We start from the raw sequence: 23,254 nt of genomic DNA, 5'->3' as shown, positions 1-23,254 counted from the left end.
AGGACATGGCCTCAGCACTGCTTGATGACTTGGGGCCTGTGTTGTGGTTTTGAAAAAGTATGAGCAACACATGCATACAATCAGTTTTACAATTTTGAATACAGCTATTTGAGAGTACAATGAAACTATTATGTAAGCTTCCTATTAGGACATATGTTACTGATTTAAATAACATTCAGGCTTTAAAAGTTTTTGCTTCTGATGTCAGAATTATCTGTATAAGCAAACCATTGTGTGCTGACATATGGACCTGATCATTGTTATCACAGTGCTGCTTGATAAATTCTACTTGATTTCTGTAGATCAGAGATGAGATTTCTTTTTTTCCTTTATTTTGGAAGAGTGTAGTTTGGTCACTTTTTAAAATCCGAACCTCTTCACTTACCAGTGCATCTGTGTTCAGAGCAACCTTAAAACCAAAAAATATCCACATTAATGGCTATTTTAGATGCATTGCTACTGAAGATTTATTCAACAGATGCATGTGTGCTTTGAGATAGTTTGCAAGTTTAGTGGATTTAGTGTTTTATTTCAAGGTGAATGATTCAAAAACAGCTTCCAAAAGAAACTACAATTTTAAAGCTGATGAATGTGTTCAGGGTTGTGCTGTTGTTAAGTGTTTACCGGGTAGCTTGATCTCAGTGGAGCTATTTAAGATTTATTGTGGTGAAACCAAGAGCAGGATTTGGCTCTCTAGGCCTGGTCTCTGTCCAGTGAAATTTTGGCTGGAACGAGTCAATCCCTGAAGAACAAGGATGTTGGATTAATGGAAGAACACATTATTTCTCAAACTCGTTATTAGGTGTTGTAAGCCAAACTGTTCCTTGCCCCTCTGTTCTCTGCCAGGCTGGGGAGTGATGACAAGATGGGAGCATCAGATTTCATGGGAAAGAAATCCTAAAGGGTTGTGCACAAGTGTGGAGGGGGTTGCCAGGACCCTTGCAGAAGCACAGAGTTGTTTGATTCATTCCCACCCCTGCAGCAATACCTGGAGGTAGTCAGAACCCAGGTTTCAAACCCTTCAGTTTATTAGTATTGCTTTTTAAAAATCAATTATAAACGCAAGTTTATGGGTCCAAGGTGAAGCTATATGTTGGTTTCTTGCCACTTTTGGACACTAAAAACATGATCTCGTATTCAGTGTGTGTTCTTCAGGCAAGTGCATAGGTGTGTGTGGAGTAATTGCTCTGGAGGACACTGGTTTGGCAACCTCAGAGGCTGTAATCCTCTGTTTATCACAACTAAAAGATATGACATATGCATTCCTACCGCATGTCCCATCTCTGCTTCAAACCTGAGCTGCAGGATATACGTTGCTTTACCTATTACTTTCTTGCCCTTCCTGTAAAGTTCTCAGCTTCCACATCACTCGGACAGGAAACTTGTCCATTGGAATGGAATTATCCGTTGTGTATATTAATGGGAGCTATATTTCCTCTGCAGTGTCCTCTGCTTCTTTCAATATGGTCTTTGTTGTTTGCACATCACTGGGTCACTCCTGTGCCGCACCATATGACCAACTGCCACCAGCTTTGTACAATGCATCATTTTTTTTCCTGTTTCAGCTGTCAAACTTCTCAATCATATTCTCAACCCCATTTTTTTAATAGAAACTTTCACTTTCTCTATGTTTATGTCATGCCTAATACAGGAGGGTTCTGATCTCTGACTTGTGTCTCATTAATCTTTGTCTCAGACAATAATTATTTTGAAGGGAGTGTTTTGTTACACCACATAGAATTTTAGAGGATTTTCTCTCTTGCTAACCTGGTAATCTGTTATACAGCGTTTATTACTGTAATTAATAACAGTATAAATAACAATTTACCCTGGTGAATTATTATCAGAGAGATTCCCATTGATTCCATTTCTTGTTAAAAAGTCATGAGATGCATCTCCCTGGTTTGGTCTGATCTGACCCTCTGCACTTGACATAAATGAAAACATACTCCTGTGCACACTTGCACGCACACGGCAGTCATGCGTGCTCACACAGCTCCTTGCTTTGCTCCAGCCTCCCTCCGAGGTGGACGTGCTGGATGCAGTAGGGCTGGTCCCAGAGGAGGCACTCCCATCTCTTGCAAGCTCTTAAGTTCTCTTCTCACCAGCCAGAATATTTCAAAAGTATTTTCATAAATGCAGGTGCATGGGGCTGTGGGGAGCAGCTTGCTTTAACCTTGCAGTTTCACCTTGCAGCAGACATGCTCTTGGGAGCAATTATCTGTGTAGTAATTAACAAGGGAGTTTTCTCTGATGCTGCAGCATGATTCACGCAGATTCCAAAAGATTAATTTGTTAGTTACCGAATAAAATACTTGCAGATGTACTTTGCTGTGATAACATCTCTGACTGGAGATGACTTGTTATGGACGCAGGAGTAAAGATCTGCAGGGCCAAATGTGACTGTGTGATCCAGAATTTTAGGCTCTTTCAGCAGCAAGCATGACCCCAGAGTCAGCGAGGGGAATTTTGTTCATGGCTTTAACTTGCAGCAAAGTTCTGTGATCAGGGCTGGGCACAGGAAAAAGTCTTTTTGCCTCTTCTTCTCACTGTTGCTTGTCTACATGGCAGGGAAGGAGAGACGGCAGTCATTTGCCCTTCCTAAGAGGAGAAGTGCTCTTCTGAAGAGGACAAAGATATCTTGGCTTGCTAGCTCCCTTTCCTGAAATAGAGGGCTAATGTGGGCTGAGTGATACCAAACAGAACAACCAAATTCATGCTTTCTTGGTATGTTGTGTCATGAATTAAAGTTGAGCTTGGGACAGCCAACCTTTGTCTCGTAAGAAACCAGTTTCCATTAGCTTCCTTTGTTTTTTTTCTTTTCTGCAGCATTTCCTGCATAAACATTTCTTAATAACGAGACCATTATCAAACACTGCGTTGTACTGCAAACAAATGCAGCAGTTCTGCCTTTTGCAAGTACCCAAGATGTGTGATATACAACTGAACGCTTTTCTCTGCAGTACTAATACTAATCAACCAGTTTAAAAAGTTTTAATACTTTGATTAGTATTGACTTTATTAAACATGCTGCTCCTGACTTGTGCTGAAGTTAGCTGTAGGAGAGTCAGAGCTGCAACCAGTGAATGAAAATGGTACAGATTTGAAACTACAGACGTGGCAGTGTAAATTGTAAAGAGTAAGGTAAGTAGGTTTTAGAAGTAATTTACATTAGCGTCTTCTGATGGTGTCTGCAGCAGGAGAATGTTTGAAGATTTGTTGGCTAATAATTCATAGTGAATATGTGCTGTGTGTGACTTAGCAGGTGCTGTGAGTAGGGACTAACCCCATTCATGGTTTAGCCATAGCCAGCCCTGAAACTGAAAACCATAACACACAGAGGGAAATATGATTAAACTGTATAAGTCTTTGACCTCTGAGTAGGAGGAGGGAACTTCTTCAAAATCCATGAAGTGATGCAGGTTTTAGCAACAGAGGGGATAGCTGTTTCTTCTCAGGGCCTTGTGTAAAATCTGCTTGGGAAATAATCCATTGCTTTATTTTGGCATCCTTTATATTGACAAACGTTAAGAACAAGCATGGTACTGAAAGCTCCTTCTGTGGCAAAAGACCTGCAGTTAGGAAGTACAAGAAACAAAAATAAAAATAGAACTCATCAATCATACCTTACCACACACGTGTAAAATAATGAAGTTAGGTTGTCTTCAGTTTTGCTGTCCTAATAAGCAGAGCATCTATCAGAAACACTCTTTCAATGATACAAAAATGAGCGTGACCACTTTCTTTAGTTATATTCAGCAGTTTACAGAAAAGAAAATTCTGCACCAAAATTTGCCTGACATTAGAAAAAAACATCAGTGCTTTAAGTGGGTTGTGAAATGAGCAATGTAGTTCCTTCACATTACTCCTAATGCCATATTTATGTTTATGGATGTGTTGGCCTTGGTTAGTGGTAGGTTCTACTTTTGTAATTTAAATTAATTTCTTTCCTATTATAGGCATGCAGCTTGCAAATCTAATAATAAATTTATGTAAATATTACTTTGGAGGCATCTGTTCCTTAAGGAAGCCTTAGAAACCAGTGTTTGTTTTATTTATAAAATACACGTAAATAGTCCCTGGAAGATCTTCTGCAAGGCTGGGTATGTGGTAACACAGAGGGACATTATGATCCTTCAGGACAGACAAATCTGAATGAGTACTTTGAAGGAAATGTGATAAACTCCCATCTTTTTAGGTCCTTATCTGGTCACAGGTTCAGTGACACAATGCCAAGCGTTCACCGTTGCTCTGATAGCTGTAAAAACTAGAGGTAAAGTAAGCTTGCAGCAAATTGGCAGAAGGAACTGTATTGTTTATACATGAAAGGAGTTTCTGTGTGTGCTTGGCTTGCTTTACCCATGTGTCTCTACTAGACAGCAGTGTCCTGTGTCAGTATGGGCAAGCAGCCTAGATACACAAAATTCAGTTGTGGTTTATGTCAGTTGAGAGTTTTCTCCTGTGAGGAGGAGTAGCCTGAGACAGAAAGAGATGTGCTGTTGATTGAGATTTTTGTTATTGGCTTTGTTCTGGCCATTAGATTAACTGCACTGTTTGTACTTCAAAGGCTATGAAATGTTATGCAAACACATTGTATGGTGTATCCATCATGAGCTTACTTAAGTTTGCAGCATCCAAAGAAGAGATGATCAGAGGCACCTGAAGCGTGGAGCTCCTGCAGTGGTGGAGGATGGATGAAGTGAGATAGGTCTGAATGATGCCCATGGACAAACCCAGAAGGCAGAGGGGTGAAAATCCCCAGTTTCACACTAGAAACTCCTCTTCAATCCTGTTGGGGAAATTGCAGGAGAGAGGCATCTAGGCATGTTTTTCCATGCATCCATCCTTTACTCAGCAATATGCAGTCTCCTTGCTCCTGACATGGGCCTTCCAAAGTGTTCATATAGTGGAGTAACAACAACAACAACAAAAAAAGCCAGGCAATAATACAACCCCACTTGTAAAAGTACTGTTCCTGGCCTCTTGGCCTGGCTGGCTGTGCAGTATCCCTGAAGCAGGCAATTTGTAAGGTTATTTTCTGCAAGGCTGCATCAAAGCTGCAAGAGGTTCTCAGAGGGCAATGCAAAGCTGCTCTTTTCCCCCATGATCTATAGAGAGAAGACATGAGTAAGGGAACTGTATTCTAAGATTAGAAGGGACCCCATGACCTTTTCTCTTCTGCAATTTTGCCTAGGCAGTGCATTAAAGTATTATTTCATTATTATTGTTATTATTATTTATAACATATATTATAAAGATTTATATTATTTAAAAATAGCTAATCCACCATTTTAAAGTCCAAGAATCTCTATTTAAGAACTATTTTAGCTGTTTGAATGTGGTCCTGGGCAACTGACCCTGCCTGAGCAGGACTGGACAAGGTTACTTCCAGGAGTCCCTTCCAACATTAGCCATTGCTGTGATTCTGTGAACTCCTCTCTATCTCCTCTGATAAACTGTTCTCATATACAGTTCCCCACTGATTAGCTGTTTATTATTCAGGTAGCCTTACAACATGGGTATAGTAAAGAATTCTAAGTTTCTGATTGGTTTGTTATTTCATGAAGTGTTGTATTTTGTTTATGATCGAGTAGTGGCCTTATGCAACTTAATGTTGCCAAAATAGAAGATGGTTCAGCCCCATTTTGATTTGCCACCATTTTTGCATTTTGCATTATCTTTGTATTGCACATGTGGCAATGGACTTAAGCAGGTCAGTATGTGGTTTTCTGGATTAGGACCAGAAAGGTTGGAATTCATATAAATGATCCCTTATTTATATTTTGCTAGACCTAAAGGGTAGGCAAATATGGTGGAAAGGATTTGAATTTTCTGCTGATTCAAAAAACGTTATTTGGCAAGAGTGCTATTCCTTTCAACTGCAAAATCAGAAGAAAGGTAACTCTGTAAGAGCGCAGAGTGAGGTGACTTTGCAGTCAGCTGAGATACGTTAATTTGGGTTATGTGTGTAGAGCAAATGATGCCAGCATAAACAAACTTCACTTAATTCTTAGCAATTACCTGCGATTTATGACAGAATTACCGTGATGTAGGTCTTGGAAGAATCTTAATCAAGCTTAAATGGAGCGGCATATTGTCATACAAGAACAAAGGTGTCTGAGAGAGAGGTAGCGAGGGGTATAATTTTTTTCTCCACCTTTGACGGTGAACATTTTAAATGACATTTATTGTAAAAAATGTGAAATTTGAAGGAAGTAGCAATGGCCTAGTCTTAGGGAAAAAAAAAGCAAGTTTGGAGTTCCTTCATCCATTCAAATAGAGCTTGGACTGTTTCTTTTATAAGGGATCTTGGAACCACATTGTCCCATCTCTATGTCCTGTGGATGGCTCACTGTGGGCTCGCAGATTTAGATGGGATCTCTTCCTGCAGCTCTCTAAGAGTAAGTATAGTTGTGTCCTGCCAAATGACAATCTCAAAACTATCTCTTCAGTTGATACTTACTAATTGTAGTCTTTTTTCTCTTCTGACTCTTTGTTTCTCTAAAGGACTTTAGTTAGATGCCTTGAATTGCATGTGTTAGTTTAAGAGATGCTACAGTATTGATTTTTTTTAATGAGGTGTAACATTCAGGTCTGATCCTGAAGATGCCTAATGCAGCACAGTGTTCATTGCCATATTAGCCCTAGTTATTTAAGGTGGCAGCAGCCACACTTGTTCATTTGCATGCTGATTTCATGATGTCATGTAGTATTTCAAATATTAGAAAACATTTTGCAAAGCTTGAGTGTTACTTGTGCAAGCCTATGGTTTATATATTTATTTTGTCTACTTCTGCTAAGGAACTCTACATAGCCTATAACAATATCTCTGACCTGAGCCAGCTCCTCTGGCTGGATCACCTTGAGGTTTTGGACCTGGAAGGGAACAATATTGAGGACATCAACCAGATGCAGTACCTGGGACTTTGTTGCAAGTTGAGCCGCCTGACAGTGGAGGGCAACCCTATCTGTTTGAGGCCAAATGCAGAATCTGCAGAGGTGAGGAACTTAGTTTGCATATATTGTGTTAATTTTCAGCAATGTATTTTTAATTTTGAGATGGAAATGAGAAATGTTGGAACAAGCCCGGGGAGGGCCACGAGGATGATCAGGGGACTGGAGCACCTCCCGTATGAAGATAGGCTGAGAAAGTTGGGGCTGTTCAGCCTGGAGAAGAGAAGGCTGCGTGGAGACCTCATAGTAGCCTTCCAGTGTCTGAAGGGGGCCTATAGGGATGCTGGGGAGGGACTCTTCATTAGGGACTGTAGTGATAGGACAAGGGGTAACGGGTTAAAACTTAAACAGGGGAAGTTTAGATTGGATATAAGGAGGAAATTCTTTACTGTGAGGGTAGTGAGGCACTGAAATGGGTTGCCCAGGGAAGTTGTGAATGTTCTATCCCTGGTAGTGTTCAAGGCCAGGCTGGACAGAGCCTTGAGTGAGGTTTAGTGTGAGGTGTTCCTGCGCATGGCAAGGAGGTTGGAACTAGATGATCTTAAGGTCCTTTCCAACCCTAACTATTCTATGATTCTATGTTTCTTCATCTTCTTATTGTATCATTCTGAGTGATGATACAGGATGTATTTCCCATTTTTCATGTCTGTTGATATTGTCTTGTCATGGGTATTGTCTAAAAGATGAGCACAAATGAAATACAAAGAGTGCTAGTGAAGACTCAGGCCTGTTTCCTAGCAATGTGTTTCTTCTTACCTATGAGAATGGGATTAAACTCAAAATGAGCTTTTACTGATCCATACAGCTGTTCTGTCTACTCCCAGCTTGCAGTGCAAACAGGCGTCTTAAAGGAAGACCAAGGGCAGCATGGGCCACAGCTATTTGGATCTTTCTAGCTTGTAGGGATCTTGCAGCAGGTTAGAAGGTAGCCAATATTTTTCTTACAAGATGTGCCAGTTGCAGTGTCTCAATTACATGTCTGTCTTTGGGCTTTTACATTTCTTTTAGGAGGTTCGCTGGTCCAACAGCAAGTGCTGCAGGACCACCACACTCCAAAGTTGAACCCTCAGACAAACAAAGCTTGGGATAACTAGGAAAGCAGTATTATAGGAACTGCTACTTGTCCTTTCCCCTGAAAGGTTAAAATCAAATTACAAAAAATTACAGTAGTTCACCTCTTATGTACTGAAATGAAAAAACCTTTTCTGTGGAGGTTCTGTGGAAGTTGTTGAGGGCATGAGATTCTCTGTGTCACAAAGATGAAAACACAGTGATAACTGATCTGTTGGGATATAAAAATATGCATCTTGGCATATACTGAAAAGGTAATTGGAGGAAAAGCAGAGTTTGAAAAATTTGGTTGAATTAGATAGGCTTTTCCTATTTTGGTCACATAATGTCTAATGCATATCATCAGATGACAGTTTATGGCCAGTGAGCAACATATTGTCATCCAGGTCTTTTGGAAGGTCACAGGCCTATGCACATACACATAGGTGTATGTGCATACAGCACTCACTTTGAATGCTGCAGTCCCCATAAAGAGCTGATAATGCATGAGTTAGAAAGCAAAGCAGGTCTTGGTGCTATGACTCCACTGTGCCATGTTCCATAACTTTGCTGTGCGTTTCGAAGTGATCATGCCCATGCCACTAATTTTCATAAAAGGTTGGGTTTGATATTTGTCCTGGATTTAGACTTGAAAACCGAGGTGCTGTCACTAACAGTCAATCACATAGCAAACATACACATATTTTAAATGCCCTCACTGTTTAGATACATGAGTTATTCACATTTTTCAGATTTAATTGTTGGCTCGATCGTATCCCTCAGTAAAATGAGCCACAGAAGGCAGTGCTTAGCTATGATAATATTCCTCTCTGGAATCCGAAAGAAAATACTGTACTCTTGCCTTTCTGTTTTGAACTGGTAGAAGTATACTTCAGAGACTACACTTTTTGTAACTATTTGTAACCAAAAGATGCAATCATGAGAAGAAAACACACATTCCTACAGTAAGGAAGCACTGCCTGCTTCTGATGGACAAAGTATGCTTAATTTTTTGGCTCTTATGGAGCCAAATACAACTTCTGACACTTCCTTATCATAGCTTCCTAGCATGAAAATGGTGCAGTATATCCTAACAGCATAGAAAGTCTATTTCTATACTCTCATCGTTCCTGCTCAACAAAGTGGTGATTTTGGAGGATGTAGTTTTCAGTTGGCATCTTCAGTCCTTACATGTACTTGTAATGGGGAAATGTCAGATTGCCCGTGGTTTGTTTAGCTGAGGAAGTGAGTCCTTGGGATGCTGCTGTGTGTTGTCATGCAATGGAAGTTCAAAGAGGAGTGGTATGCGGTGGTGTGCCTTACTGCTTTTCTCCATGCTGAATGGCTGTCTCTACTCCTGTGTTATCAGTTGCATTCAAATGCCAGCCAGAATTTGTTGAGGGATGGCGTGTTTTACACAGAACTGTAACAGAGACAGACTGTAAGTTCACTGTAGTCTCTGACCCAGCTTCCATGCTGGGAAGCTGCTCAGCCCCAGGGAGGTGGCCTTTCCCTCAGCTGCTGAGAGCTTCTCCATGGACTTCGCTGCTTTCCCGGTTCCAACTGAAGTTTGTATCTCTTCAGGGTATAGAACCTGAAATATATAAAGGAATAGATGTGGGCTTATTTTGGTGTGCCTTAGATGGCCAGCTCTAATTCCTCAAGCTCCTTCTTGCAAGCTGGCCCTTGCTACAGCCCTGTAAAAGCCTCTTCTATTTATTTACTTTCAATCTACAGAATGCTCTAGCTAAATATAGTGCTTTTTTTTTTTTTTCCAGACAGCCTGTTTGCTCTCTGTAATTTGATTTTCAGATGAGCTCATCTTTCCCTGTTATCTAAACCAAGAGCACCAACCTGATGGTAAATCCTGCAGCCCCTACTGCACTAATGTAACATGAGTGTATCGTGATGCTCCTCTCCAATAGGACATGGCTGGAAATTGGCTGTAGCCCAGAAACTGCTCAGAGTACATGTGGTACAGGGCAGCATGGCGATTGGTTGACTCATTTTCTAAATTAAGATTAAAGGCTTAGTTAGAGAACTCCAGTGTTTGCCTCTCAACAACAAAAAATGCACCCTCTATTTGGTGAGTTCCCCTGCCAGCCCCAGTGTTGCATTGTGCCGAAGGAGGGAGCATACAGCCAGGCAGGTCCCACAGAAAGATTTCTGTTTGTGACAGCTCTGTACTGAATGAGGACTTGGCTTTGTGAGGTTTTCTAATATTGCATGCAATGTCTTGAAAAGCATAACATTTATCTGGATGAAGCAATTGATTTGCAGGAAGCCGTCCATTCATATTCTGCCACTAGCAGTGTGTTCTTGTTTTATATTTTCTTTTAGTATCAGTCATCATTGTTTACTGCTTTTTGTAATCTGAGACTATTTTAACCAGAAATATTCCCATTTCAAAGCAGCACGACCCAGTCAGCCCTGCTATATTGCTAACTTTTCCCAAAGACAAAGGTGCCACGTGAAGGTGTCTATACCACCTGAACCCACCAAAACAGCCCAATTTGCAGTATGCTCTGAGCACAGTTGTAACTGTTCTGGATTGCCTTGCTGCTCAGCGGTCCCAAAGTATTGGCATGTGCTCGTGAATCATATTATAACATGTCAGCTCCCCACACATATGCAGAAGGGGCTACACCCGTGCTTTCCCCCATGGCTGTCACACTGAGTCCATGTGCTTTGGAAGCAATGGCATTGTTTTTCCAGCACAGAGAAAAGAAACCCAAGTGCAGTCCATTTTAGCCTTCTGTGTACCTGCTGTTGGTATGTGAGTTCTTGCAGAAGCAAATGTAGTGTGAATTAAGCCACCACTTCTAACAGTGTATAAAATCACACACCAAGCCCCTGAAGACTGCCCCAGAAAACCAGTGCAGTTCACTTGCTGTACCTGGTTTACGGGTGTGCCTAAAAACACAATCCATGAAAATGCCCTTTTTCCATCAGCAGGTGTAGCAACATTCATCACATGTTTTCAAGTCTTCCTATCACCCGAGTATTGATGCAGCAACCAGAGAATCACAAAAGCAGGGAGAGAGGCTGGCTAAATGCTGAGGGTGCCCAGGCTTTCCATGGGCATTAGTGGCTTTGCAAACTTTTTGTACATTATACATAGTAAAACAGAGACAGATGCTACAATCACCAGTGGGTAAACAGCAGAGGAGCCTTTGGGCAGCTGTCATGTGTTTGCACTGCTCGGGGCATGTTCACAATAAACTTTTTTTATAAGAAAAATAATTATGCAAGGAGAAAGCTTGGTGAAATGAAAGTCTTGACTCTTTATTTCTGTTGAATTAATAGGTTTGCCTCATAGAAGGTGTTTCAAATTATATGGCAGTCATGCAAACTGAACATTGCTGTGCTGCTGGTGGAAGTCCACAGTCTGTTAGATCAACTGTTCACGTGACCGCTTTCTCAATTTCACCAGGAACCAGATTATAATTACAGAGCTGAAGTAAAAAAACTCATTCCCCACTTGGAATATTTGGATGAAATACCAGCAAGCCAGACTGCTCTCCTTCCTTCCAATAAGATGCATGAGGACTGGCTAATCATCAAGGAATCCATCAAGGAAGGTGGTTTAGCTGGAGACATTTCATGGTTAGGTATGTCAGGTTTCCTGTCGGGGTTCATTTTTCAGGTTATGATGTGCGAAAAAGACAGATGAAGAGCAAGCTGGCCTCTTCAAAGCCAACATTTAATTATAGTGAAGGGACAAAGGATGTTGTGACTTGGGAAGTGAGGAAGCTAGAATTCAGCACTGTGCAGGCTTAAATGAAAGCTGTCCGAAGCTGGGCATCAAGATCAGGAAAATGCAGATGACTTCTAGAGCATCAAGCAAATCCAGTAGTAACTGGAAGTCTGTGCTTTGCATTAATTCTGCATGATTGGAAAAAGCAAAGCTTGGAAAGGAATATTTCAACAGCAGCTCTTCATAGCCCTTTCCATAGCAGCAGTCAATCCTACACTGGGTGGATGTAGCAGGATTTCCTTCTCCAATTTAATAATAGGAAAGGCAATTTGGTCACCACCCTGCAATGGTAGCAACATCCTAGCAACTGAGATTGCATGGAGATCTGTTCCATTTTCCTTGCCTCTGTGATTAAGTCCGTTACATTCATTAGGAGGGAGTAAATGGTTTGAGAAAAAAAAAACAAACCTGTTGTCCACTTGGCTGTATCCTTGGTTATAGTTCAGTTGTCCAGGCTTTTATGTATCAATCATCCTACATTCATTTTACTGAGTACCATTAAATATTACCAAGCATTTCCTAAAACTGCTCCTGTTGCTCCCCATTAGTGTAGGCAATGCACTTGGCTTCCCAGCCCTTTCCCCCACCCCCATTGTGGTTTGCCTGCCAAGTGTATTCCATTAAATGTTTAATTTGTTTTGGAATAAGTACATATATTTGTCATTTATTTAATCCCTATGGGTACAAATCAGTAGTTGTAATAGAAGTTATTGTAGAAAAAATAATCCATTAAAATCTGATCCCTCAATGATCCTGCTTTGGCAAATATCAGCTGTGGTTCAGAAAACTGGTTAACTAAAGTAAGCTTCCAGCTGTGCCAGTAAGGACAGGGCACAAAATTGTAAATTCATATTATTTCCTAGTGCAGCCAGACTCATATTCTTGCCTTCAGCTCTAAACTGATGAGCTGATATGGTCAGGTTCGAGCATCCTCGTATTTGTTTCTTTCCTAGAGCAATGTTGACTCAGGTGCTTTTAACGCACTGTGTATTTCATGAGTTTGTATTAACAACTATGGCCCAGATATTTTACAGGTCCCTAACACTCCACCCTTAAGGAAATGGCCATATTATTACAGAGCTGATTCTTCCACTGTTAAGATGGTAGACGCTCAGCACTTTTTAGTGCCTAGATGAATGGCTTGCTTTGTAATGAAATTCAGTCTCCTATGGGTTGTTGCTTGCACATGCTGCTCTTGCAGCTGTGATGTGCTCCCAGGGCAGCCGGTGGTTGGCCAGGCAAGGGAACAGGGCTCTATCTGCCTTTGGTTAGCTTCTGTATTATCCACCCTGCCCTGTAGCATTATGAAACCTCAGTTTTCACCTTTCTTTCTGTGGTAGAGAAGTATCTGTCTCTGGTGCAATACTGGAAGAATCTATCACTGCCATTCTCAGATTTCCATAGCTCCTGGTATGTAGTTTGCCCTGATTGTTTAATAGCTCTGGTAGCAGTGTCACCATCTGCATTATGCCTGGGTATTTAAGCACTATATCTTAGGACAGGGGGCTTGAAGCAGTAGCAAACCTGCAGTGGTTCCCCCGTAGGCAGGTGGGCAGCAAATGCAAGGCAACATGGTCTTACCCTGGATATGCAGAGAGGAGAAGTAGCAGAGCCCTGGATATGTCCAGGCTCACCTGTGGGGCAATTGGAGGTGGGTGGTGAGCACAGAACAGTTCCTGACCCCATATTCAGCCAGCAGTTGGTCTCTGGTGTTCAGAAACAGGAGGAGGGTGGGAAGGGACTTTGGTTTAATTGGGGACCCCCCGAGTTCTACTGTCTGCAGAGAACAGCTATGGGGGACTGCATGCAGTACCAGGAAGCTTTCTGTCTCTGGGCTTGACCCATTCCAGCATGTTTCTTGTATCTGCAATGACATGTTTTATTGTTTCCTACAGCTCCAGGTGTGCAGCAGCAGTTCCCCTATTGGCAGTGTGTGGTGATGGTGTGGTTTGAAGCCTTGAATGACTGTGCTTACTCTAGCAAAATCTCTCCCTTAGATCCATGCCTTGGGGCAGTAGCAAGGCAGTCTAGATGGAGCCCAAGAACCCCAACAGCTTCCAGACCTGGCACTGCACAGTCATCTGCTCATGCAGGGAGATCTAGCAGTGCCTGCCTCTTGTATGGTGGCGGTCCTCTTCCAGATCCCACTGTTTCTGACGAGCTGTTCACAGAAGATGACTCCAGTGACTTGATAAATGGTAACGTATGTTTTTTAATCCTGTTCTTTTCCACACGTCCACCTCCTTCTAATTATTATTGCTGATGAAAGCCTGAGTGCTTTGACTACCACCTACCCATGGTGCTGCTAATCAGGTTCAGCACATGTTTTCTTCCACAGGACTCACCTGCTTTAGCATGGGATTTCCTTTATTTCCCCCTGCAGAAGGAGGTGAATGTCATCTGGCCTCCTCAGCCCCTCACCCCCATCTATTATGTGCTGCTGTCCCTCTTAACATCCCTGAACTGCAGTGGTGCTCCCTCACTGAAGCTGCCCTTCACACCTTATCGAAAGCTGTTCTGCTCATTCCTTCAAGTTACACATCAGCCTAGCTGGAGCTCACTTAAGTCACATCTGGCACATCTCATTCAGTCACAGGAATGTGGTCCAAGGTAGTACTCTAGAAAGGCATGGTGATGCACATTCACTCACTGTGGGATCACATGTGCTCCAACAACAGGTATTGCAGTTTCATACTGCAGCAGCATCACTGCTGTCAATGAGCACTTTCTTTTCGGTTTCCAGGAGTGGGGCCCTCAGCAAAAGGGGTCAGCTCCTTGACTTCACATACCTGATCTACAGGCTCACCCAAAACACAGGTGTACCACCTCCCTTTGTGCCCTGGCTACCCAGAAGTTCTGCCAAGTTAGCAGCTCCTGGAGACAGCTGGATGGAAAGGGAGATCACTTCTGGTACAATATTTGGCATTTGCCAAAATGTCCTTTCCTGACTCCTGAAAATATCTTGATGGTGCAACTCCACTGGCCCATGGAGTGCAGATTAGATAGGAAGATGGTGTTTGCTTTCTCAGCATTGTGGGCTGCTTCTCTCAGATGCCAGTCTCAGCTCAGTTCTTTGCTGTAGAAGGACTCAGGATGATGAACTAGATGAAGCAATGTAGTGTCAACTGAGTGTTCATTTGGAAAAGAACATGGAAACTGAATGCAGCTTGCCAGGGAATGAGACCATCCAGAGGCACCTTGACAGGCTTGAGAGGTAGATCCATGCAAACCTTGTGAAGTTCAGTAAGGCCAAATGCAAGGTCCTGCACCTGAGTCAGGGAAATCCCACAAACAAATATAGGCTGGGTGGAGACTGGATTGAGAGCAGCCCTGAGGAGAAGGACCTGGAGGTGCTGGTCAATGAGAAACAGATCACGACCCACCAGTGTATGCTCACAGCCCAGAAAGTCAACTATATGCTGGGCTGCGTCAGAAGTGTGACCAGCAGGTCAAGAGAGGTGATTCTGCCCCTCTACTCTGCTCTCATGAGACCCAACCTGCAGTACTGTGTTCAGCTCTGGAGCCCCCAAAACAACCAGGGTTTGGACCTGTGGGAGTGAGTCCAGAGGAGGCCATGAAGATGCTTCAAGGGCTGGAGCACCTCTCCTATTGAAGACAGCTTGATAGAGCTGGGGTTGTTCTGCTTGAAGAAGAGAAGGCTCCAGGGAGACCTTATAGCAACCTTCCAGTACCTAAAGGAGCCAACAAGAAATTTGGAGAGGGACTTCTGACGTGGGTCTGTAGGGATAGGACAAGGGGAAATGGTTTTAAACTGAAAGAGGATAGATTTAGATTAGAGAGAAGGAAGTTCTTTACTGTGAGGGTGGTGAGACACTGGCACAGGTTGGCCAGAAAAGCTTTGGACACCCCATTCCTGGCAGTGTTCAAGACAAGGTTGGACATGACTTTGAGCAACCTGGTTTAGTGGAATGTGTCCCTGCCCATGGCAGTGGTGCTGGAACGAGATAATTTTTAAGGTCCCTTCCAACCCAAACCATTCTATTATTCTATGATAATTTTACATGCACTTTCAGGTAGCTGGCACTACTGACAGAGGCAGTTTCACCCCACGCTCACTGCTTCTTCCTGCCCCTTTGCTGCCTTACATCTTTTTTGGGAAGAACATCTGCATCACCACATGGGGAACCTGATTCTGATCGAGATCCAGCTGAAAAATAATTCAGCAAAACAAACACACCCCACAAAAAGCAAATTTAGTTTTAATCTGGATCTGTTCCCTGATCTGACTCACTGTGTGGCCACACAAATGTTTGCAGCAGCACAGTGGAGGAGGCAGGGCAGAAGCAGAAGGAAACAGATTCTGGTAGAAGCAGAGAAATGCCTCTCAGCAATGGTGTCAGGCCATGCCAGCTCAAACCATGAACCTACACCATGAAATATTACATCTTCCTGTCTGTGAAAATGATATTGACTGATTTCAAAGCCAGCACCATTTGTTAAATGCTGGAATAAAATGTTCTCTTTTTCCTTTTTTTCTTAGGACTCAGTCAAGTTACGTGTGGGAGCGACACCGAGGCTCTTTGTGCAAGGAGGCAAAAGCTAGGTGTATGTTTTTCTTGTATATGTCATATTCCTGCCTGGTAACCCCCAGGATCCTGGGATAAACTGAACTTGCACTGTGGCTTGTGGCAGCTTTCTCTCTTCTGCAACACAAAAGCCCCCCAAGATGCCATTGACCTTGGGGAGGACAGAGCCTCTTGCCCTAAGGTTACAAATGCTCCCATGTGCTAGCAACAATTAACCATCAGCCTTAAAGGAACACATGAAAGTAAGGTATCAGCTGATGGTGGTGCATTTCGTATTGTCCTGGCTGAGCAGAACACAAGGCGGGTTTGCAAAATTTGACAGTATTTCTATGGCAGCTATTAAGCAAAAGATTTTTTTTCAGCAGTGATTTTTTGATGTTGGTGTAAATAGTCAAATTGCTGCAAAGTCATTCCTATTGGCTAAACAAAGGTTGTTCCTCTTGGCAGTGGGGTGGTCCCTCAGCCCTGTGGGTCAGCCTGCTCATTTCAGCTGTAATGTAGTTAGAGGATGCCCATGTGTGTAAAGGGGTGCAGTATGGGTTGTCGCGGTTAGCTTCTGTGGGCCATGAGGTTCAACGCGGCACAAATGCACACACACGTTTTTAAACAGGCTGTACTAAACCAGGTAAACAGCATGCATAGGACACCTACATCACTGCATTGTCAGCAGCTTCACCTAATGCTGACAGCAGACGTTGAAGAACCACTGGAAAAAAGCGTCCCTCCCTTGTCTCTCTGCTGCCACTGCACAAGCACTGGGAGCTTTTCTGAAACAAATCTGAACATTGGAAATAGATGATGTTTAAGGTCCCTTCTAACCCAAACCATTCTGTGATTTGAGTGAATTACTGTGTTATAAACGAGGATGTGGAAGGGGACTGCAGTCACATGCTATATGATGCCGTTTCTGTGGTACTGGTCCTAATATGCTTATTGTCATAGATACTACAGGCTTATACACCAGGGAGATATAAGTCAACATCTGCCTTACTGCCACCCTGGGTTCCACAAGCTGTAACGGTGCACATGACTGAGGTGTGGGGCTTCTTAAAACTGAGGAGCAAGAAAATAGTGAGGTGTGATCTGAAGATTCAGGAGTAACAGCGTACTTTAATGCCTTCTAAAATCTACAATCTAGAAGCAGAGCTGGAGAGAGCTCCTGAGGTTATCAAAATAATTTCTGTCATTTTCCAGCCACCTGTAGTGAGCCCTTTGAAACTCTGTGGTCTGAGGACAGAAAAGCTTTACAGCTCTGCAGGAGGAGGAAGTCTGCACCAGGAAGATGTGCTTTCTGAACTGAGCGCCAACAGAGAGCAGCAAAAGAGGTGAGACTGCAGGAGAAATCTTGTCGTGCAATAAAGCGGGCATTCATTTTCTGCCTTAATAAAATTAAACTCCTTGGCCACCTGGTGGCGGTTTCGAGGGATAGTCTTGGCCTCCTGCCTTCCTGCTGTGGCAATCCATCCATCAGTGCTCCTCACTGGAGCATCTGCAGGGTGTGCAAGGGAGAAAAAACCTCTGACCTCTCTCTAGAGCAGGCTGAAGACCTGCATAGTCAGGGTGGGCTCACTTGCTTAGTGAGAGCAAGGAAATGACTTTTCACAACTAATGAAACATTCTTGGCTCTGACAGTGCCTACCTTCAGACACTAAAAGAAGTGAAAGTGGATGAGGTTTTCTGCAAACATCGCATTGGCCTAACCAAATGAAAGCCTGAAAGGAAAATAACACCCGACTGAGATTCCCCCACCTCATAGACAATTAGTGGTTGTTTTGGAAGGAAAAACAGCTTCATATCTCTGAGCTTACTTCACTGTGTAGTATTTAAAATCTGTCCCATTTCACTTGGTTAACTATAGGACACTTTCAGATAATCAGACACAGGAAGCTTAGAGGGCTGATCCATTTAGAACAATTTTCCATTTTTCTGGGAAAGTAGGAAATCACAGTGGCTGACTAAATCCACTTCCTGGGTGTTTGCCTATGTGGCCTTGCCAAGCTGCAAGTGGCTGGCTGCATATACACAACTCAAAGGCTAACTAAAGGTGTGATATTTGATATTGTCCAGGTGCCTGCATAGAGGACAGCAAGAAAAAGTCACCCAAGCACTGAGGGTAACTCTCAGTGATGAGGAAGGGGGTGAAGACTCCAGCCTGACTGACAGTTATGAAGGTGCATTGAGGGAGACCTCTGATAAGGACCTCATTGAAAGGATTTCACTTGATTCTCCTTGCCACTCCTGCCTCTCCCAGTCTTCCTCAGGTACTGGACCTAAACCTCTGGGGAAGGATCAGCACTGGGTAGTGATACTTGCAACTAACCATTTGTAGACTGGTGTATTAGTAAATGCAGTGTTTTAAGAGATCTGGCTTCTGTGCTCTAGAGCACCAATTTGGAAATATCATTGGAGAGCTAGACCTTTTGAAATCCATTCTAGTTTTTAAGCAGGACATGGTGGTCAGCTGTGTTGACCATCAGTTGATTCATCAACATGGATCTGTAGAATTAAGAGGAGCCAAGCTGATCTTAAACCAGCTTAGCATCAAGTCTAGAGGAAGGACATGCCTCTGTCTTCTACCTTGTATCGCTAATTTATGGCAGTGACAAGTAAGTCTAAAACACTGATGTTCCACCTGAGCCATATTTTAGCCCAATTGGCACTGGTGAAAGTATTGGCTGAGCTAATGATTAAGGTTTAACTGGGCAACTGGGAATTCTGGAAAGATACGCAACCAAAGGGATGCATTCAATAAACAGTTTAAAAATGAAATGTGTTCTTCTAGTCATCAAAAACAAAGTCAAAGGCCTCTCCAGAATTGCATTTACATAAATGAAAGCAGAATTCCTGCTCTTCACCACTCATTGAATATTATATTTAAGAATATTTGAAACATTAATAATGGTTATTCCAAATACATATTAACTAGAGTACAAAAGTACAACTTTGTTACTATTGTTAATGATAACTTTTTGGGGTCTCAGTAAATACTAGCATGTGAGTTTTTGCTTTATGTTTCTTTCAAGGGCAAAATTGAGCTATTAAAATTTAGAAAAACAAAAGTTTTGGAAGAAACAGAAGTATCATTAAACCATTCAAAGTCTCTGTGTACTAATGGTAAAATGGTAATATAAGCAATATTTCTTTAGTAAGAACAGAAACAGTTTGGAAAAATCTAAATGAGTGGCCAATTGTCCAGTGACCACAGAGGTCTTAGATTATGATCTTGTGGTCTCTTTAGGTTTAATCAGACCTTTTTTAGATTTAATATGAGTTTCATAAATTGAGTATGATTTATTATGATCTCATCATCTTTGTAGATTGAGTAAACAATGCAAGGGTATCTCACAGTGCAGCAGGGTCATGCCTTATAGGGCTATCAAAGTGAATGGTTGGGCATAAATCTGCCTGTCTTGTAACCAAATCTGTTAGCATTTGTTACAAGATTGTTGGAGTGGTTTGAAATCTAGTATTACATAGGGGATGGGGGCTGTGCAGATGACCCAGATCCCAAATTACAAGCAGCTGGCCATAATAACAAAGATTCAAATAATCACAAGCACAGTAGCTTTTGCCCGCTGTCACTAATAGACATATGTGTTTTGCAGAGCAAATACCTGATAAAACTTTAGCAACTAATGGATTTTAGTCAGCAAGGCCATTAAAAATATACTTGACCTCTGTGACTTGAGACTGTGTCAAGGTTTGGAGAGGGATTTAAATGCTACAACACTTAACTTTGGAAGTGTGTTCTACCCAATCACTTCTGTGGTTTTCTCACAAGAAGAACTTGTTGCTGAAAACAGTCCTTCTGATCAGGAAAGGAGAAGTCATTTGAGCAAAACCACTGTTATTTAAAAGTAATTGCAGCAACAGATCCGTATAATCTGCACCCTTTGGAAGCTGTTGAGTGTTATTTCGAGCTCTTGAGTCAGGCATACCAGTCTTTCAGAATGTCTTTACTTAAATAAAAACTCCTATGAAATTTAGAGATTTTTAAAGTATAGTATTATGGAAATTGTTCAGTGAAAATTTTGTATTGGCTTTAAGTTGTTACCTAAGCAGTAAAATACATGCCCATCAATTAGGAGCTATGAAGCTGAACTCTCTGGGATTGGGCTTGATGGCACATTCTTTAGACTGTGTTCCTGCCCTGCACCCTGCACATCAGGTGCTTAGGTACAGTTGGTTCTTTTAATAGACAAGAGTAATTAGACCCCTGCTACATATAGCATCATTTTAAGCATGCATACATGCATGTTATATTTATAAGTCAGGAACAAGACTTTTCTTCTCTATACATTGCACCTGAGATTACATTGGCTAACATATGATCAGCAAGATAGCAGCCCTGTATGTAGGACAATATTTTCCTTATCAGTCAGGCAATTTCCATAATTTTAAGGTTAATCTCAAGAACTTACTCTTACACCCCTGCCTCTGGTTAAAAAACCCCTCTGATTAAAAAGTGAATCCACTCATCTGCAATTATTCCTGTGCCTTGAATTTCCAATCACTGGATGAGGTCCTCAGGTATTTAAAACAACTCAGTGCAAATGCTGGCCAGGAATGATGCATGTATGATCCTGCCTGAGAACAAGGGGATGGGTGAGCTGGTTTGCTCCACTTGAGCTGTGCGTGGCTCATGAGCAGTTCCAATGCTTGGCATGTCACCAGCAGGGAGGCTGCCAACTAACCCAAATCCCTGGCTCTCAGAGGAAGCAATTCAACAAGGCCAGGGACACATCTGCCCACCCATCTCCATCACACAGCATTCTCTAATACATTTTTCTCACCAAGTCAGTCATTTAGGAATAAGTTGAACTGGTAAATCACTGTGCTTTCCCCCGCCCCGTTTCAGGTTCATCACAGGCTCAGGAAGGTGCAGTGTTCTCCAACCCAAACCACTGCCTAATTCCATCTCCTCCAAAAACCCCTTCACCTGTATCTGTAACAGGTGTCGCAGCAAGATCCTGGAAAAAAAGGAACCGCAGGATAAGATGCCTAAAAACACCTAGCCAAGAGGAGAGGCAGTGGATACAGCAATGCCAGCCAAGGGCTCATCAAGAAACTTCAGCCCAGCCTCTGGGCAAGAAATTTGCTCTTCTGAGACAGCACAGCATACTGGCTGCCTCTGGATCTCCAGGGCAGCACCAGCCTGCTGGGAGCACTGGCCAGCAAAGGCCTACTTCAATACCAACAGCTGATGGATCAGCAAGCATCAGGTATGCACGCTGCCAGCAGCAGTGCTTGCAGTGTGTCTGGGGAAAACAGAAGGGACTTCACAGCAGGAAAAAGCAGACTTCTGTGTTGTCTCTGGAGTCGCTTGTCTGTTCTGTAAAAAACCCTCCTTTTATTTGTGCTGACATTTACTTTTGTGCGTCTACTGCTAAACTAAACATTTCCTCATGTTGCCTATAGCTTGAGCGTTGGAAATTTGGTATTTTCTTAAATAATAGCCCAGAATTTTCTTGTGTTCTTACAGCTCCATTCTCATGGACTGATGCCTATGTCTGTTGCAGAGTTCTTGTAGTGGCAGTTGTTCAAGACTCTCCTTAGCTAAACCCCAGCACAAGTTCCTGACATCACATTTCTTATTTTTTTCTCCCCTTAAAACTTACATTAATTCATGTTAGAATGAGCTTTGGAAAACAAAGTAGGCATTAGGGAAGTGTTACATGCACCAAACCATGGTTATTTGTGAACCTGCTTACTGTAAGATTAGCATCTTGTTGCTTCTTTGAAGAAATAAAACTGAGGAGCTGTGAATGACACTTTGATTTTGAAGTTAACATAGGCATTATAGAGCAGTATAGGCAGAGAGTACGTGCCTTGTGTGGGAAGCTGGTGTGTCTTCTGCTGCTCCCAAGCCTGGCAGCTTTCAGTTGAGTTTTCAGAGTGAGAGACAGCAGAGCTGGTGGGGAGAATGCAGATATCCAGACCCTGAGTGCAATTACACCGCAGCGTTTCTCTCTTTTCTCTCAGGCCCGTCGTGGATGAGAGCCCTCCTGGAGAGATCAACCACCATCAACCAGCTGTCTGCTCATCTACAAAAGCCCCACAGAGGTCTGGACTGATGAACACTGCTTGGCCCCTGACTGCCAGGGCCATGCTGCAGCCATTGCCACACAGACCCGCTTCCTCAACATCTCAAAGTCCCCAGTCGTAGAAGGTACCTAGGTGGCAGTATGTGTTGGATCTACATACACAGCACAGTCTTGAAGAATTGATGCTATCTTCTTTCAGCTTCTTTTACAAGCTAAATGCAGAGCTGTGCAAGTAGAGCAGTTCAAACAAATGACATGATTTGCCTCAATTAAGGCTACAGCTGGTCCAGAACTGCTTTCTTCAAAGAGCACCTGCTGATCAACAGAAGAGCTAATAAACCTCTTATTATAGACAAACATGGTTATTTTTGCAGCCTTCATGCTCTAAAACAGAGCAAGTCCTAGTGTATTTCCTCTCATCTACACTATACTTTGCTCTCTGAGTCAGGCAGGGACATTGAACCAAGCAGAGCATGGAGCTTGCAGTTTGTGGAGTGGGCTGGAGGAGGTGAGAGACAGAGCATTCCCTCTCATTCCTATCCCCCTGATCTAGCAGCAGCCCGCAATGCATCTTATGCAGCCCTGGATGTTTAACATGTAAGGGACAAGCCAACAGCTTTGAGAGGAAGCAGTGTCTGGAGCGGGTTGTAAGGGGAGCTTGCGTGGCCTGAGGAAGAGCCCAGGAAGGCTGGTTTTTTTCAGAGCTTACGCTCCCCCAGGAGCTCACCCATTCACAGGCATCTGAGGATCTTGTTGCCTACATTGCTGTGGGAGACAATGCTAACAAAGTGGCTTGCAATATTAACATACTTGTTTGCTCCATAGCTACCTGAAAGGATTTATCTTGTTTCCTATGGATAGAGGCATACTGGAATGTCATTAGCATGTAAGCAGGTGTCAAG

General features: G+C 42.7%; 1 protein-coding gene across 3 annotated transcripts in view; it reads left to right on the top strand.

Annotated features, from left to right (window-relative positions):
• The window catches only part of LRRC56 (leucine rich repeat containing 56), a 52,985-nt gene extending 29,981 nt beyond the window's left edge, over positions 1–23,004 (top strand). The window contains exons 4-12 of one of the 3 annotated variants that reach the window (XM_057412804.1): positions 6,305–6,401; positions 6,802–6,999; positions 11,438–11,615; positions 13,903–13,959; positions 16,263–16,327; positions 17,503–17,633; positions 18,376–18,569; positions 21,167–21,530; positions 22,291–23,004. In XM_057412804.1, coding sequence (XP_057268787.1) covers positions 6,305–6,401; positions 6,802–6,999; positions 11,438–11,615; positions 13,903–13,959; positions 16,263–16,327; positions 17,503–17,633; positions 18,376–18,569; positions 21,167–21,530; positions 22,291–22,474 — 1,468 coding nt within the window. In that variant the 3' untranslated portion in view covers positions 22,475–23,004. Of the gene's footprint in view, positions 1–6,304; positions 6,402–6,801; positions 7,000–11,437; positions 11,616–13,656; positions 13,960–16,262; positions 16,328–17,502; positions 17,634–18,375; positions 18,570–21,166; positions 21,531–22,290 lie in introns of all 3 variants that reach the window. The other 2 variants (XM_057412803.1, XM_057412802.1) reach the window with 2 other exon arrangements.
• The last annotated feature ends 250 nt before the right edge of the window (positions 23,005–23,254 follow it).

The sequence above is a fragment of the Pezoporus wallicus genome, unplaced genomic scaffold (genome assembly GCF_028554395.1).
Source record: "Pezoporus wallicus isolate ANWC-B61680 ecotype Strahan unplaced genomic scaffold, APGP_CSIRO_Pwel_v1 scaffold_6885, whole genome shotgun sequence".
In the NCBI taxonomy this organism is placed as follows: Eukaryota; Metazoa; Chordata; class Aves; order Psittaciformes; family Psittacidae; genus Pezoporus; species Pezoporus wallicus.
This window is presented reverse-complemented; position numbering and strand designations above follow the sequence as displayed.